The 17890-nt window shown below is 40.8% G+C and overlaps 1 protein-coding gene across 10 annotated transcripts in view; it reads left to right on the top strand.

Annotated features, from left to right (window-relative positions):
* Positions 1 to 17890, top strand: part of ATP9B (ATPase phospholipid transporting 9B (putative)) — a 295138-nt gene that overhangs the window by 158187 nt on the left and 119061 nt on the right. For all 10 annotated transcript variants that reach the window (XM_033178485.1, XM_033178489.1, XM_033178484.1 and 7 more), the window contains one exon: positions 17414 to 17574. In XM_033178485.1, the coding sequence (XP_033034376.1) occupies positions 17414 to 17574 (161 nt within the window). The remainder of the gene's footprint in view (positions 1 to 17413; positions 17575 to 17890) is intronic.

Below are 17890 nucleotides of genomic sequence, written 5' to 3'. Positions count from 1 at the left end.
TCCTGGGTTCAAGCAATTCTCCTGTCTCAGCCTCCCAAGTAGCTGGGACTACAGGTGCCCGTGACCATGCCTGGCTAATTTTTGTATTTTTAGTAGAGACGGGGTTTCACCATATTGGTCGGGCTGGTCTTGAACTCCTAACCTCAGATGATCTGCCTGCCTCAGCTTTCCAGAGTGCTAGGATGGATTACAGGAGTGAGCCACTGTGCCTGGCCTTATTGTATATAACTTCATTAGTCTCTCATTTTCTGAAGTTTCAGAAATGCTCTTTATTTTGCAGCTTATAAGACATTAAGTCCAGTTTTACTCCAATTTAATTCTGTAAAATAACTTTCCTCCACATATCATATTACTAACACTTTTTAAGCCATAGAGCAATATCAACTAGACTCCCGTTTAGCGCTGAAGCATTTGGTCAGTATTTGAATTTTGCATAATAACAATTATAATACTTGTTTTCTGTGATACTTTTTTTGGTTTTTGTTTTTTAAATGATTGACAACAGCGATGAACAAAAGTGCACACATTTTAAAACTTGCACTGCTCAGTTAAATAGCATAAAATGAGCACTCACTCATGGTGTGTCACACTTGTCAAGAAGCAGAGTTCTCCCAGCTTCCCAGGAGTGTCCCTTCCTCACCAAGGCGACCACCATCCTCTTATCTAACGGGCCAGTTATTTTGGTCTGTTCTTAAAGTTTACAAAAAATGGAATTAAACCATATGTATTCATTTGTGTTGGGCTCCTTTTGTGTAGTCATAGGCATGTGTGAAGTTTCCCGTTGTTGTGTGTCACAGCACATTTTTCTATCTTCTGTTGCATCAGGAAGCCATAATTATATGCAGCCCCCGATTTCTACATGATTGATCTCTGGGTTCTTTGGGCTTTTTGCTGTTAGGAATTCCTCTGTTCTGAATAGTGTATACAGATCTCTTGGTGCAATCTGCATGCCTTCTGTAAGGTGTGCGCCTAGGGAGTGGCATTCCTGGGTCGTATAGCGTGTCTGTATTCATTTCACATAAGAATTGTACTGGTTTTTACTCTTCCCAGTCAAGCAGGAGAACTCAGGTTTCCCTATAATCTTGTCCACACTTGTATTGTCTATCTTACGTTATTTTAATTTTAGCATTCTAGTGGGGATGTAGTGATATCTCATTGGGTTTTTAGTTTTCATTTTTCGGATGAGTTATGAGGTTTGTTCATGTGTTTATTGGCATGGCTGTCGGGGTGTCTTGGTTTGGGAATTTCCTATAAAAGTCTTAGCTCATAGCTCATTTTCCCATTGAATTGTTAGTCTTTTTCTTGCTGTTTTGTAGGAGCTCTTTGTATATCCAAGTTGTTTTCTCCCACTCTGTTGTTTGCCTTCTTGCTTTGTTGGTGGTGTTTTGATGAGTAGCAATTCTCAGTTGTAACACTGTTTATCAACTTTTTTTTTTTTAATGGTTTAAGAACTCTTTCTCCACCGTAGGTCACGGTAGGTCACGGAGATACTCTCTCATACTGTCTTCTGAAGCTTTATTGTTTCCTTTCTGTTACATTTCTAAACATCTAGAATTGGTTTTTGTGTATAAGAAGAAGTAGGACCCAGTTTCTGTTTTTCCCCCATGTGGATTTCCAGTTGACCCAGAAGTGATTGTCAAAAATCTGCCCCTTCCCCACTATGTGCAAGGTCTGTGCACGGTCAGTGTCCACCCACAGTAGGTTCACACACATCTTGGCCCTTTCCTATGATTGGTCTGCTGATCCCTTTCTTTGCTAATAATTTTTAATTGCTGTAGGGAGTTAGGGATTGCATTTAAATGTCTATAGATCTTCAGAGATAATTTTTATAATATTAAGTCTTTTAATCAACGAATATTGTGTATCCCTTTATTTTTCAATAATGTCTTATGATTGTTCTCTGTAGAGGTTGGTATACCTTTTGTTGGATTTATTTCTTTTTTTTTTTTGAGACGGAGTCTCGCTCTGTCGCCCAGGCTGGAGTGCAGTGGCCGGATCTCAGCTCACTGCAAGCTCCGCCTCCCGGGTTTACGCCATTCTCCTGCCTCAGCCTCCCGAGTAGCTGGGACTACAGGCGCCCGCCACCACGCCCGGCTAGTTTTTTGTATTTTTTAGTAGAGACGGGGTTTCACTGTGTTAGCCAGGATGGTCTCGATCTCCTGACCTCGTGATCCGCCCGTCTCGGCCTCCCAAAGTGCTGGGATTACAGGCTTGAGCCACCGCGCCCGGCCTGTTGGATTTATTTCTAAGTATTTGACTTTTTTTTTTTTTTTGAGACAAGGTCTTACTGTGTCACCTGGGCTGGATTTCAGTGGCATGATCACTGCTCACTGCAGCCTCGACCTCCTGGGCCAAAGTCATCCTCACACCTCAGCCTCCTGAGTAACTGGGACTACGGGCACATGCCATCATACCTGGCTAATATTTTATTTTTTGTAGAGACTGGGCCTCCTGTATTCCCTAGGCTGGTATCAAAAGTCCTGGCCTCAAGTGATCCTCCAGCCATGGCCTCCCAAAGTATTGGAATTACAGGCGTGAGCCACTGTGCTTGGCTTTGACATTTTTGGATATTATTTCAATTATTATCTTTAAAAATTTTTTATATTCTGTTTGCTGCTATTTCAAAATAAAAAAATTTTTTTGGTGATATATTTTTATTTTTAAATAGTAGAAAAGCATTTTATTTCCAAATTGATTGCCTACAGTAAAAATATTGAGTTCATATACTCTGCATTTTAATTACAGATCCTAATCAGATGTTGAGCACTATCATGTTGAAATTTACCCTGACTGGGTAACTGATTTTTTTTTTTTTTTAATGAGAACATTGGCAACTAATTCCACAGTAATCTCGTGGCTGCTGTTGTCTGAATGCTGCTGTCATCTCAAGGCTGTGGGGAGGTCAGTTCCGGTGCTTATGCGAGGTGGTGATTATGGTCATCGTGTCTCTGATGCAGACCAGGAACACCTCGGGGAGCATGTGCAGGGCCCCTGCCTGGGAGCAGCATGGGCTGCTACTGTTCTGGCGGGGCTGTAGCTGGACTCTGAGGACCAGGTTGCTCCTCCCTTTCTGTGCCCCCTCTGTGCACTCCCTGGTCTTGGGAGGGTGATTGCTCTTAAGGTGGTCAGTGTGATTCAGACCCTACTCACGCCCCATTCTGCTCTCTCCTCGATTTGCCCTGGTGGGCTCTGCTGTCTCGGCAGCTGTGGGCACAGCCTGTGGTGCCCCGGCCTGTCCCTGGGCCTTGGATTTCACACTTCCTGTCTCTACCCCAACTCAAGGTATGGACAGGCAGTGAGTATGATTTTCCTCCTCCTCTTGCTGTTGGGGTGGTGATCTGTGGTGATCACGGAGGAGCCGCTAATAGATTTCGAAAGCGGGAAAGATCTGCAGGGGTCACACAGGCAATGTCACGGAAGCACTGCTCAGATATCAGATTAAGTGGGAGAATCAGAAGTCACCAAGTCAGGTCAAAGGAGAACTAGGTGTATTTTTATCATGTCAGTAAGAACGAGAAGAAGGTCACAACTGGCATTGAAACTAGCAGTTACTGTTTTTCTGCTTCATGCCTCAGATAGGCAGGCTCAAGCCTCCAGCCGCTGAGCCCCAACCCCCAGTCATCAAAACAATGGGGTCAGCTGGGAAGGAAAGGTGGCATTTCAGGCAGAGAACAGACGTGCCCAGATCCAAGGTGGGACAGTATGAAAGAACTGCAGAAAGCATGCAGGAAGGCGCCTGGGGCGAGACAGGGCCTGGCCCAGGCAGACTGTGGACTGTGGACCACCGTGTGTGCCCCTTCAGCCCTCTTATTTCCACCACTCCACAATCCATGACAAGTGCTGCATCTTGAAACCAAAACAGAGAGGTTGGGAATTTACAACAAACCAAATTAAATGATTGTGTTTCTTGCAGGCACTGTGAGCCTACCCATGGATGTACACAAACCATCCTCATAAAACCAAGCCCCACAGTGGGTTGTGGTATGAGCACCACCAGCCAAGTCTGCTGTGGCAGGGACAGGGACGTAGGATGCTGGTGTCACGGCACTTAAAATCGTCTTCAGAAGATGATTTCCTTCAGCGTGGAGTCATTGTGCCGCTATTGTCTAGCATTGTGCCATGCTGCTTGTAAAAAGAAATGGAAGAAAAATCAGCTTCCCTGCATGCATCATTGTGCAAGAGGTAGCTGAGGACCAGGGTTTATTTCAGGCACTTGACTGCAGTTTCTTTTCTCATGTAAATTTTTTTTCATGTAAGTTACATGATAATTCTTTAGGAGGAATGTGTTTTCTCACCTTGCTGTTTTCTTGAGAGCATTGTTTTGTGAGGGCAGTTGATCATCGGTTAACTGTTACACTGAGGCGTTAACGAAGAGGCGTCGGAATGTAGCTGGGAGAACGTGGTTCCTGAGGGCTGAGTGTTCCCAGCGGATGAGCAGAGAGGCTCGCTCTGCCTGCATCCCCATCAACAGTGACCAGCAGAGCACCAAGCCTCAGGGGTCCCACACCCGTGGTCTCTTTCTAGAGCTCGAGACCCAAGCCTGCCTGTGCTCTCTGGAACCCTCCAGAGTGTTCTCAGCGGAGCCCACTTTGGCAGCACAGGAGGAGAGCCCTCCAGCTAGAAAGCTCCAGTAGAAGCCGGCGAAGTGAGGCGAGGGCACTGCCCTTAGTGACTTTGCTGGGCTCAATATTCCCCTCTGTTAAGTGCCTGCTGCCTTGGTAGGTCATTTGGGTTACAACATTTAATTATTTCATGTAGTCTGTCCTCCTTTTCTCAAAGGATAGTAATTGGTACCAGTGGAGCAGGAAGTTTTACCACATCCAAATAAAAATGGTAAAAGAAAAACATTTTAATAAAGAAAATTCAGCTTGTTTTATTTCATGAGCTTTACCACATCCAAATAAAAATAGTAAAAGAAAAACATTTTGATAAAGAAAATTCAACCTGTTTTTATTTCATGAGCCTAATGGAAGTTTGAGTAGTGAATGGAAAGATCTGGCCAGGCACAGAGGCTCACGCCTGTAATGCCAGCACTTTGGGAGACTGAGGCAGGTGGATCACCTGACGGCGGGAGTTCAAGACCAGTCTGACCAACATGGAGAAACCCCGTCTCTACTAAAAATACAAAATTAGCTGGGCGTGGTGGTGCATACCTGTAAATCCCAGCTACTCGGGAGGCTGAGGCAGGAGAATTGCTTGGACCTGGGAGGTGGAGGTTGCGGTGAAGCCAAGATTGTGCCACGGCACTCCAGCCTGGCACCAAGAGCGAAATTCCACCTCAAAAAACAACAAAAGAAAGTTCAACCAGAAACATCCAATTATGAGAATGAAAATAATGTCACCTCTAATGCGTACTAGTGGGCCCTGGGAACCTCGGCATTTGGCAGTGTCGGGCCAAGGACGCAGAACTGAAGTTGGGGACGGGGAGCTGCTCGATCTCCAATCTGCCATGAGCTGTGTGCTCTTGACCAAGCACCTAAGCTCCTCAGAAGTGGAACAGACAGAGTACTACCTGGCAGAGTTAGGAAGGCTGAATGGCAGACGTGACACAGCAGCACTTGTTCATTGTAAAGGGCTACTGGGTTGAAAGCTGCTTGTGGTCATGAGGAGAAAAAAAATGAATCAATTATAATTTGTTAATACATTTAAACCAAAACATAAGCTGTTTTATGTATTAGTTATTAGTGTGGAGTTAGTCTTGTCAAGGTAAATCAGTTACGCATTGATGTTTTGGTTGTCTCAAGCATTTTGACTGCATTTTTTTCTCTGTGTAGAACATGGACCGGTGGGTTTGTCCTGTGTGAGAATTCCACAGCCTTTCCATTCTCTTGCTGCCCCTCCTCTGTTCTGGCCTCGCTACCTAGGGTGATACTTAACATTTGAGCAGGAAGCCTTGACAAACGACTCTGAGATTTTCAGACTTTTCTTAGATCCCCTGTAGTGGGACGACGCACAGCTTCTCTGTCGTCTGTCTTGAGAGATGTCGTTCTTTCTCTGTAGTTCTTCTGGCCTTCCGTCATCAGCCAGGGTGCTGATTAGGTTCCATACAGAGTCTCACTTAGAAAGTGGCTGTTTCTAGCTTTAACTACAAGCAGCATTCATCCAAAGTTAGAACCTGTTGACTGTATTTTGCCATAAGACAATTCACTAATTACTAGAATTTTAGCTCTTTTGAGTTTAGGGCAACCTTTTCGTCATTATGCAGCATGCTTGTTTTTAACAGCGAATATGTGTAATTACATTTAGAATAAGTGCACTCTAAGTGCTTGAACAGTGTTCTGATATTAGCGTTGTGACCTAGCGGTTGTCTTCTGGTGGTTGAATCATTAGTTTGTTTCTAAGAGCTTTAGAGTTTGATAGTCACCAAACACAAGGGCTTCCTTGTGGAAGGTTGATGGCTCCCAGTGACCCTTCGCTGCCATCTGGCACAGATTCAGGGGCTGCTGTCATCTGCTGCTAATTGCTGTCACCTGCACGTTGGAGTCCCTCAGCACTGGGATGCTGCTGCCTTTAGAGTGGGCCCCTCCTTGCACCCACCTGTGTGTGCAGGAGAGGAAGCACTGGTCTAGGCCTGTGGTTTCACGCAGGAGCATTTTCAGCCAGTTTTTATTTTAATGCCTGAGGTATGAAAAATGGTGACCATTTTGTGAGGGTTATTAATTCGCTAAATCCAAGCGTTTTGTCTGTTTTATGGTTTGTTTTAATGGTTCTTGTTCTTAGTAGCCTATTTAGGCTGGCAAGATTGTTTCCACAACATTTTACAGAAGACTTCTTTAATCCTCTTTCGTAAACTGATAAGCCGTAGTCAGGGCACTAGCCTATAGCACAATATTATATTAATGTATTTTACTTGTAATTTAGAGAACAAGAAGAATATCCTGATTTGAAGTCTAAACTGTCCCCCATGGCACTGCACAGCTGATAACCGCAAACGAGAAAGATGTGTATATCAAATAGTTTACAAAATGAAGCCAGCTGTGTTTCCCTACATACTGTGGCTTCCTGACATGCATCATTAAACCTTATTAGCTACTTCCTTTTACAAAGATTCTTGTAGTCTTGAACATTGCATATTAACATTTTCTGCCCCTCCAACTGGAAATTATTTGCTTTATTGTAGAGTGTCAACTTGCTCTAGTTTCTGATGCGTTCTAATTGGTACTTTGGAGTATAATCATCGTGCGATACCATGCCATGCATTTCTTTATTTGGAAATTAATACAGACCTTTTCACTTTATCTGTCAATCTGAGCAACTTTTCACACAATTCCCAACTCTTGGGATTGCTTACAAACCATTAAGTATGAAATGACTCATAAAATGTCTCTGAAGACATAAAGCAACAAAAAATTTTTAGATGGTTTGAAATAATGTTGCATTTTGCCAAGATACCAGTAATAAACTTCTTAAATAGACAGTTTTAATAATAAAACGGTGATTATGCAAGATGAAAAGTTTATTTAACCATAATACCTTTTTCATTTAAAATTCTCAGCAAATCTGCTAAAGTTCATTTTACTTACAAAAGAGTACAAATCCTAAGAACCATGGATTTTTGAAAATGATGTAATTCAAAGTTAGCTATTAGACTGCTATAACTATCCTTCATTCTTTTTTCTCCTTCTTTGCTATTCTATGTCTGCAATTCTGCTATTCTCCCTTAAAAATTAAAACATTTACCTATTATTAACTTCTGGTTAATAGCTAGTTAAGCAGATGTGTGGGCGGAACAGAAAATGTACAGAATCTAGTGACTTTGTTTAAGATGATAGTAATTTTGAGGTGTTTCAGACACTGGTCAATATTTTATATATCCTCATTTTTAATATAATTATAAATCGGTGATATGCATTTAATTGCAAGGGGAATTAAATAGAATACTGATTGTGGTTCTGATCAGCAAATATTTTAGTCATATGTCTTGTCAAGACAGCTAATGACTCTTGATTTTAAAATAGTCTTGAGTAATTTTACATAGTGGTAGGTGCCAGATATCTGGAAAATGGGATGGAGATCTTCCAGTGGCTCATAAATCTCCACGTATTTACACAATAAGCCAAGAAACACAGAAGGAGAGAGCGACATGTTACTTGACAATGACAGCCTTGTGTCCTTGACTAGGTCCTGTAACATCTCTTCTGTGCTGATTCTGATACAGCTGTATGCAGGTTATCAAGGTGGTGGAAACATGCTGAAGTCAGCTGGACCACAGTTGAGCAGTTAAGCATTCAGGAATTTTCCTGATCATTGTCATTTTGTGGTGGTTCCTAAGATACTGTTACAAGAACAATTAGCAACTTCAAATGGTATGTTTAGTGTTTGAAGTAGCCCTTAATGAAACCAGACTTTCTGGAATCTTACATAAAAATATTTTTCACTGATACTGTTTAGTAAATTCCCTTGCACAAACCATTAAATATATTATACTTGTTGGCATGCCAAAGAAAGAATTCCGATGCCAACATTTTGAAATTAATTACTGAAGAAATTTCTCACTTTACTGTAGAAACTAATCGGTATCATTACCTCTTATGAAGATAATCTAGGTTGGAAATTAAAGTTTTAATTATAAAATTAGTGATCTTGTTTATTAATAATCTTTTAACCATTCTATTTTCTAAAATGTTATAAGAGAAATAAGCAGGTGGAAAGTGGTCTTCCCCTCCACCCCACCCTCCATTCTGCACAGTTTCTTTAAAAACAGTTTTCATGGCCATGTTCCAGGCAGGCTCCATGGAAGGAGGGCTAGGCTGGTGCCTGTCTGCTGGGCCACCCCCTGCCCTCCTGTACACCTGCATTTGCAGGGACTCACTTTGCTTGTGAAAAGGAATCGTCCCATCTGTTTTTCTCTTCTGAATCTCAGCCTTTTTCCACCATCTATGGCCCAACATTTCGAAGCTACTTATCAGAATAATTTCTTCAATATCTCACATTCTGAACGCTAGAAACACATCAAGTAATTTTTTTTTTTTAAGCTCCTTGAAAAGAGTTCAAAGCTCTTTGAAGGAAGGACAGACCTTGTGCTTGGGAATTTCGGAATACTGTGACATTAGAAGCCCTGACCACATATTAAAGTACTTTTCTTCATGAGTTTTTAATAGAATCTGATGACATTTTAGTACTGCACAAGTTTTTTGTTCAGCAATATATTTTGTAAATTATACTTAAATGAATATTTGAAATACATTTTAAGAGTGTTTGTAGCTTACCCTGAGATATTTAAAATAAAGACTTGCTACATTCAGGGTAAAATAAAAAGACAGATACCTCCCAGAAGCAAGATGTCTAAAGAGCATAGTCTCTTCAGTGTGTACTATTAGAAATAGACTGAGAAAATGAAAGGAGATGAGTGCCCTGTATTTTAAATTATTTTAAAGAAAGCCATGGTCTTCCCTTCACTATGTCTCTTAAAGTTTTATGTCTCCTAGTAAGAGACTTTCTTTTACAGTATCAGTACCACTTAGAGTTATTATTAGAATAGATTCTATTTTTTATATGCCTTGGGGCAAGAAGTATTTGAGTGTGCGCCTTGTAAAGAAGCATGAAGCAGTCAGAACTCCTGGGCTCCTGGGGACCCTGAGGTCCAGTGACTTCCCACCCCCCACTGGCGGGATCTGCTCTTCTTGGAGTTCCTGCAGAGCTTGCTGGCTTGTTTGTAAAATACAGTGAGAGCTTTATGACCCCCCGTAAAGTCCTGGGTATTGTATGTTTAGATAGTAAGGCTTAGAGGATAGGTTCATGCTCTTTGTAAAGTATTTGTTAAATATAAAATTACCCAAATAAACTGTGTATTAGACTGAAAACCAAATGCCACTTCTATGAATGGTGTTGCATTGTGAGGTTTCTGGTGTTAGTGGATAGCTTATGTTATTAATGGAATTATTTTAAATTGGTTACTGGTCTTGGCAAAACCACTTAAAATTGATGCCTTCCTATATTAAGACCAAAAAAAGGTAAATATATTCAGGATCTTGAAATCATTAAGGAAGCTGTTGTTACAGTGTTATCAACTTACTTTTTAGCCCGGAATCTTCGAAAAGCCTCAGGAGGGCACCACCCTACTGACTGTGCACAGCATTTCCGAGGTCCTGTCTTGAAATAGGGCTTCTTATGAGATGCCAGATTTTTATTCAGGGGCCCCTTCCCACCCCCCATAATCCAGGATGTTCAAGTCTGTAGATTCTGGCCTGCATTCTGCATGACAAAACATATATTTAGGGTAACGCTTTTTTCAGAAATAAATAAATGAGTGAGTGTACGTATTGTGCTGCACTGGCTGGGTTAGAAATGGCCGGCGCTTTCGGGAGAGCGGGATTAGAAATGGCCGGCGCTCTCTGCAGAGTGGGTCTGCGGAGATCAGGACCCGCGCCGGCCTGGCGCTCCCCCTGCTGGCCGCGCCCCGCACTCCCCGCGCTCGCTGGCTTCCCTCCCAGCCGCCTGCGTGAGGTGTAACACCCTGAGAAGGATGTGAGCAGCGCAGCGGTGGTCGGCAGTGTAGTGTTGGAATGAGAGTGACTCTTACACTTCAGCCTCCTCCGCCTCCTGATTTTCAGATAAAGCATGTGGTGATTGTAAAATACGATTAGGAATAATGTACATTAGAAAATGTATAGGCTTATCTTAATATTCAGTCCTGGATTTTAATGTAATTTCTATACGTAGAGCAGAAATTAAATTTCCAAATAGTTTCTAGATCATTTTGCATGTTCTCACGTGCTTATTTTTGTTTTAAATATGGTTTTGATGTATCACAAGTTGAGAACATTTGAAAGAATTTATAACAAATGAATTTATAATACTTACTAAATATAAAGTTTTAACTTCTTACCTTTCAGCCAGTGTGTTGCTTTGCATTTGCTGACTTTTCTTGCATTGATTTACTTTGATAAAGGTTCTAATATATCAGTAAAGGCATACACCAACAGATGGAATCCAGTTGTCCTGTATGAACGTAGAAAGCATGAGTTTTGTAAGGGCAAACATGAGATGTGTGTATGTGTATACATTGTGTTCAGAGATGATGCTACTTTCTGACATTATGGACGATAATAACAAATTCTGGTGAGTGGATACATGTCCTAGAAAATGCTAGAGCCAGTATCGAACCTTCTCAAGTGATCTAGAAGTCCAGCAGTTTAAGAAGATAACCTCATTCTGCACTCATGAAGCCCCCTTCAAACTTAGCTTGCAAATTTTAGTAATAATTTTGTCGTTGAAAACATGTTTATATAGGTCTGCTGACAGAGTGACAATATGTATTGTCTGTAACATCAAAAGTTGGGTAGCTTCAGTTTGTGTAAACTAGGTGTGAGGGTTTACTTTGAACTCCCTTGTCTCTTAATTGTGTGTCATATGTTGGTTTCAAAAGTGGTTTTGCTTCCCTGTTTAGTAGCTGATTCTTGCATTAATACTTTTCTTGTTTATACGAAAAATATAGTACTCTTTTAATGTTAAATGTTCAAGGGAAAACATTCTATATAATTATATAGCAAGCAAGGGAAAAACCTTAAATTCTGAGTATAGAATAGGCAAAATATTAAATTTCTTGGTAGGTAAACATGTAGGTTATGAAATATTCTTTCAGAATAGACTTTAAATTGTCTATTGTATAAATACAGGTTTTGATTTTTAAGAACTAAGGTGATAAATTGTTACATTAAGAATAATTGTGCTGATACTTATTTAGGGAATTCTTAAAGCACAGATTATTGACCCAACAGACTATAATGGCTAAAAGAAACCCTTCTTATTTTGCAGATCACTGAGGTGATAAACGATAATGGCTCAGACACATCTGTAGTGTGTGGTCAGTCTGCATGTACTACACACACTTAAGGCTTAGTAGTTCATATCCAAAAAAGAATAAATAATAAACTTCAGAAGGAAAAAGACTATGTAGCATCACTTTTTAAAAAGTAATACTTTTGGCCGGGCGCGGTGGCTCAAGCCTGTAATCCCAGCACTTTGGGAGGCCGAGACGGGCGGATCACGAGGTCAGGAGATCGAGACCATCCTGGCTAACATGGTGAAACCCCGTCTCTACTAAAAATACAAAAAACTAGCCGGGCGAGGTGGCGGGCGCCTGTAGTCCCAGCTACTCTGGAGGCTGAGGCAGGAGAATGGCGTGAACCGGGAGGCGGAGCTTGCAGTGAGCCGAGATTGCGCCACTGCACTCCAGTCTGGGCGACAGAGCGAGACTCTGCCTCAAAAAAAAAAAAAAAAAAGTAATACTTTTAATTTAAACTTCATAATGGAAAATGTTGTTGCTGTAAAATTTAGTACTTAGATTTAGTGCACGAGTTTCATTTATTTGAAATGTGGAAACACAAATGAAGATCTGAAAATTGCTTATTTTTTTCTTGTCTCTTAAGATTCTACTAGCAGTGGAAAATATAGGGCTTATTTACTTCAAAGATACTTAAAAGAATATGCTTTTTATAGGAATTTCAGTTAGGTTAAAGCATAGCCCTGTATCAATTTTGTAGTCAGGGTCCAAATTCTTAATGAAGAACTGATCCACAGATAGTTCAGCGGATGAAAGACAAGCAGCGTTAACAGTTGTGTTTTCCGCACATAGTCAGCCATGTACAAAGCTGTCCTTCTCTGCCTGTGCAGAGTAGTAGTGAATGAATGAGGTGTCAGAGTCGGGGCTTTTCAGATTGTCCTGTGTTCACAGGGAAACTACAGGACAAGCTAAAATAATCGAGTGCTCTACCAGAGTTTAAATTGGCGCTCTGAAGTTTTGCATTTTACTATTCTAAACTACTTCTGTGTAAGGAGTAAGTCTGCGCGAGTTTTAAAAGATGGGTGAGAGTGTTTGGATGCCAACATCCTGTTCACCCGGGGTGACGTCATCAGCAGTAAGTGTTGCGCAGGCACTTTGTTGAATCATGGATAGGGCCTGAGATTTTACAGTATTCGACGCCTACTCCAATTTGCTGTGTACATTCATTGATCAGGAACTTAGTAGTGTGATGTGAGTTTTAACTTTGAGATGCATTGAAGTCTTGCTGTGTCATGGAGATAAGGTCCGATTCTCACTTGTCCGAGCATTCTGTAAAAAAAAAAAAAAAAAAAAAAAAGGCTGATCTTTTCTTGATTAAGCTGGAGAATACCGTATTTACCCTTTATTGTTGGTATAAACCATTATTTTACTGAGAACCATTAGCTATTTTAAACTTGGTACATAAATTAAAGAGAAACTAAATGGATGTGTGATCGTTGCCATTAGTAGCATTTTAGATTATACAGGCAATTATTGTGTTCATTATCCTAGAACAGCCCCTTTGTAGAACCATTGTGGTTGTCTTAGACATTATGCACAAATTTTCCCTTGGAGGTTAAAATTTCCAGTAGTGTATTTTATTTTGTTATCACAGTTGTTTCAAATAAAACAAATATTATGACAAGTAGAAGAAAATTTGCTTCATCTCCTAATATAGGAAATGACAATGAATGTTGAAAATAACTTCTGAGTGTATTTACATTACCTTTTCTTAAACAGTCATAATTACTTCAAGTGATTAATATATTTTATGAGTGAAAGTTTACAGCCATGGCAAAAGATATCTGGTCTGTCCAGGTATTTAAGACATTTTTTTAAAGAAGGAAGAGCTCCACATCAAAACTAAAGTTACCACCTTCTTTATAGAATCTGTAACTTTATAAGTTAACTGGTTTTTATTTTAAATAGCTTATAAGAGTTCAGATTGTATTTTAGATGAGTTGAAGAAAAGCATATTTCAGAGAAATTGAATATTAAAAGATTATTAATTGAAGTGGGTTAAAAAAAAAACCCAAGTGTTGAAATGTGTCTTTTCTTCTGTTTTGTTAGAATTGAAAAAATTAAAATAAAATAAAAGCAACCTACAAGATTTACACTATGTACTGTAGTTTGGTTACAAGTTATATTCCAGGAACAAGAGTCACAGTTCAGAAAAGGCCACCTGCAAGGCACAGCCCATTTTTGAAAAGTTGTATTTTATTCCACTAAATGTTTTATTGCTCTTCTTTAAGTTAAAAGGGGTTGGGAGAAGACAACATGTACTTGGCTTCAAAATGGTTACATTCACTAGTCAAGCATCTGACCACATCTGTCTTCATCAATGAGAAAGGTACTAACGCTTTGAGTGATCTGCATATCGGTGTGCAGTGGCTGCTTTGAATGTTTCCACCCAATACGTGGCATTTTTTGAAAGGAAACTTTGTATTCATTTCTGAGTGTTTTTGTCCTGGCCTTTACAGTTCCTCACTGCTATGTTGCAGGGGAAAGTGTGAGGTGGTGGTTATGCATTTTGCAAGACAGTGATTCTTTATTTTATTACAAAAAAAGACCAACTCTGGAAGGCCAGATTAAATCATTCCTTTCACTTTTTAATGGGATTTGGATGAATAGAGTAAAATATGCACTTTGCATTCATTGATAGCATCTTTAGGTTGAGGTAATTGAGTCTTTTTTCCCTGACTGAATGAATAATGACTTCATCTGATCCTCAGTGAGGCCTGAAACTTAGACCGCCTTTGTCACAGCAAAAAGATCTGGCCTTTGAAACATGCTCTACTTCCCTGGCTTAATTTTTCTTCATTTTAATCCAAAAACCTATTTTTCTCAATAATTCAAGCATAAACTATGTAGTAGTTGAAGTAGCGGAAATTGCATGATATTTGTCCTGGTTGTTCTGCTTTTTAAATAGAGCTGATAAAGCAGCCGCCGAGGTCTTCAGCTGCCCGGTTCTCAAGGGAAGGCACAGCCCATCCCCGCAGCAGCGTTGGGAACTTCAGAACTGGTTGAGTGTTGCTCCCTTTCAGACTGTCTGTGATCTGAGGGAGCGGCGCTGTTACTGGTCGTGTGGCTGACCCAGAGATGAAAAAGCGCATGCTGGAGCTCCGAGGTGTTGCTGTGGACATTTTACTTGGCTAGAAGGGGATCTGCTGCTGTGGATTAGAGAGCAGTGTGCTTTTTTGGAGAATATACAGCTGGGAATGTGCAGTCTTTGAAGAGTTTCTGTTGAAAATGAGCTGCTGTCTGTGTTGCTGTATTGCAACACGGAGAAGAGTTTTTGTAGCAGGCCAAGTGTCTCATTAATTGTTACATTAGAATCCAGTTGCTCTTTCATATAAAACTGACACTTTGTGTTTAAAGTGTCCTCAGTTAGGAGTCTTACACAGTGAAGTGGCCAAGTGAGCCCTGTGGCAGTGTGCACAGGACAGTGCAGGAGGGGCCGCCTCACCCTGCCGAGTGCAGCACCCTGTCTGTGTTGGTCATGGAACCCACACTCTGGGCACTGCCAGTCCCATGGCTTTGGAGTCCTGGTCATTGCTCCTGTTGTGCCTACACTGTTGTGAAAGGCCATGAACTATTTATTAACCGATGGTAGTGCTGACTGTCGGCCACAGGAAGTGATTCAAAACAAGCCTGGTTAGAAAAGAAAACTTACTATTTTATGATTCTCTTTTATAACATAGATCACTGGTGTTCGTCTTATTTCTCCTACTAGATTAGCTGTTTCTTGCAGGTAAAATCTTATAGTTAGCTCGTTTTCATAACCTTAGAGTTTAGCACAAAATGTAGTAGACATTTAAATTTATTTGTTTAATTAGTTGAGTTTTCTTCGCAGCTGCATTTAATGGGCTTTCTGACAAAGTTTTATTTTTGCTTGATAATTGCAGGTTCTAAAGATCTGATGAGAGTTTGTGGAAAGTATTAATCAAAACCAGATATGAACTATGAGTTGTGGGAAAAGGCTAGCTTTCTATTGGGCAAAGTTACAGATTTTTCAAAAGGCACTACAGAATAAACCAAGTTATTTATTAGCTCTGTAATTCTCAAACTTTTTATTTTTTTAATCAGGTTTTTTGCAATCATGTTTTCTTCATGTACTCCTTTTCAAAAGTTGTTCCAGATTCAGGAGAAATTGAGGTGGCAGATAGATAACCAACCTGATAGGATTTAGTCTTCTGTTAATGTCACATAGATCAGAAATAAGTAGGTAAGTTAAGTACATGCTGTTCCCCAACCTGGTGGTGCTGAAGGCAGTGGCCTCTCACCCTGGCACCTCTGCCCCGGGGGTACCACCATTTACAGATGAAGAAAACGAGGTTTAACAAAGAATTTAAGGGTGTCCCTCAAGTCACACATTTAGTAAATGGAGAAAGTGGATTCCAATCCAAGTGTGTAATAAGAGCAGTAGCAGCACACCTGGGGAGCGTACTGCCCAGCAGGAACTGTGGCCACTGTGCCTTGCGCTCCCTCTTACATCCCCGGGGGCTGTAAGGAAAACATCCCACAATCCCTATTTTACAGATAAGAAAGCCAAAGCCCAGCTCGCCCAAGGTTATGCCGCTAAGTGGCAGAGTCAGCCTCTAGATTAGCCTAAATCCAGAGTCCCGAGGAATCCTAGTTGCTGTGCTGTGTCACTTCTGCCTCCCTTCCTGCAGCGCCGAGTTCCCTCTCGTCCCCCAACCCCACTCACTGGACTGCCTTGTGGTCTTTCAGGACTGAAAGCAAGCAAAGAGAAACAATTCACAGTGATTGCTAGAGCTCGAAATTGAAGCTACATGCTTCAAAAGAGCTGTATTCTCTTAACTTGTACAGTGAGAGCTTTTTGGGTTGCTAGTTGTCACTGTTTCCAAGATCCTATACAGAATGCAGCCAAAAAAATGAACTGATTCTTATTGACATAATTTTCCCTCACATTTTGCTCAGCTGGTAAACGATCCATAGAATGGACTTGTGTGTAGGGTACCTGACTGGGAGAACATACAATGTATGATTTGTGCAAATTAAAAAAGTTTTATTTTAAGCTAACTATCTATTGCTTTTTTTTTTTTTTTTTTTTTTTTTGCTGTAAGACAAGTTCTTTCAAAGAGACTGTTGGTAGATCGGAAAGACATACATACTGTCCTGTTCTTGAGAACTCTCCATCTAGAGTAGGATCCTCATGGGGGATGTGCAGAGGCGCCCACACGGATAACAGAGGCATGGCCATGGCGTAGCACGTGCAAGGAAGACACGCCCGCGCCCTAAAACTCTCTGTTCCCGGGCCGCGCCCTGAGCAAGCTTCCAGTACCCTTCTCTAGGCTTGCGTTTCACTTTGCCTGAGCCAGTGACCAATGCGCCACCCGTTCAGAGGCCATGTCTGGGTTCACTGCGGCTGTGTGCTCTGGCCTCGTGTTTTGTCAGTAGACCCTTTCTGGAAATGCTCTGGGAATCATGACTCATTTCTAGAAATCCTCCTGAATCTGTTAAAGGTTTTTCAGGAGAAAAGTTAGTAATATTTCCATATTTCATTATAATAAAGGCTAATACCAAAAAAATTTAAAGTTTTTTTTGTCATCATTACCATGCATTCTGATTTATAATATTAGGGACATTATGGTTAGTTTGTTCATGTATTATGTGTTTTTCTTTCAGGTTGGTTTGTTGGACCTTGAACTCAATCGGCTGACGAAAGCACTATTTTTGGCTTTAGTTGCTCTTTCTGTTGTCATGGTAACCTTACAAGGATTTGTGGGTCCATGGTACCGCAATCTTTTTCGGTTCCTTCTCCTCTTTTCTTACATCATTCCCATAAGGTAGGTTTAAAAACGAGCGTAAAACAAATGTCTGGTTTCATTGAGTATGATTTTATTGAAATTTATCTTTGTCAGTGTGAAAGAAATTATCCAAACAAAGCTAGAGAAGTAAGAGCCAGGAGGTCTGAGGAATCTGGAGGAATTCTTCAGTGGAAGTGTTGTTGGGGAGATGTCGTCAGTGCCGGTAGAATGATCTAAAGGTGTCATACTTTCCTGATAGTGAACGTGCTGATGGTGTCCTCTTCAACAGTCAGAGGATATTTCCTGATGAAACATAAACCAGAATTGCACAAAATTAGTTTTGTTTTTTGCTGAT

This window comes from Trachypithecus francoisi, unplaced genomic scaffold, assembly GCF_009764315.1.
Source record: "Trachypithecus francoisi isolate TF-2019V2 unplaced genomic scaffold, Tfra_2.0 Lachesis_group19, whole genome shotgun sequence".
NCBI lineage: Eukaryota > Metazoa > Chordata > Mammalia > Primates > Cercopithecidae > Trachypithecus > Trachypithecus francoisi.
Note: the sequence above shows the minus strand (reverse complement) of the source record. Positions and strands in the feature narration are given on the sequence as shown.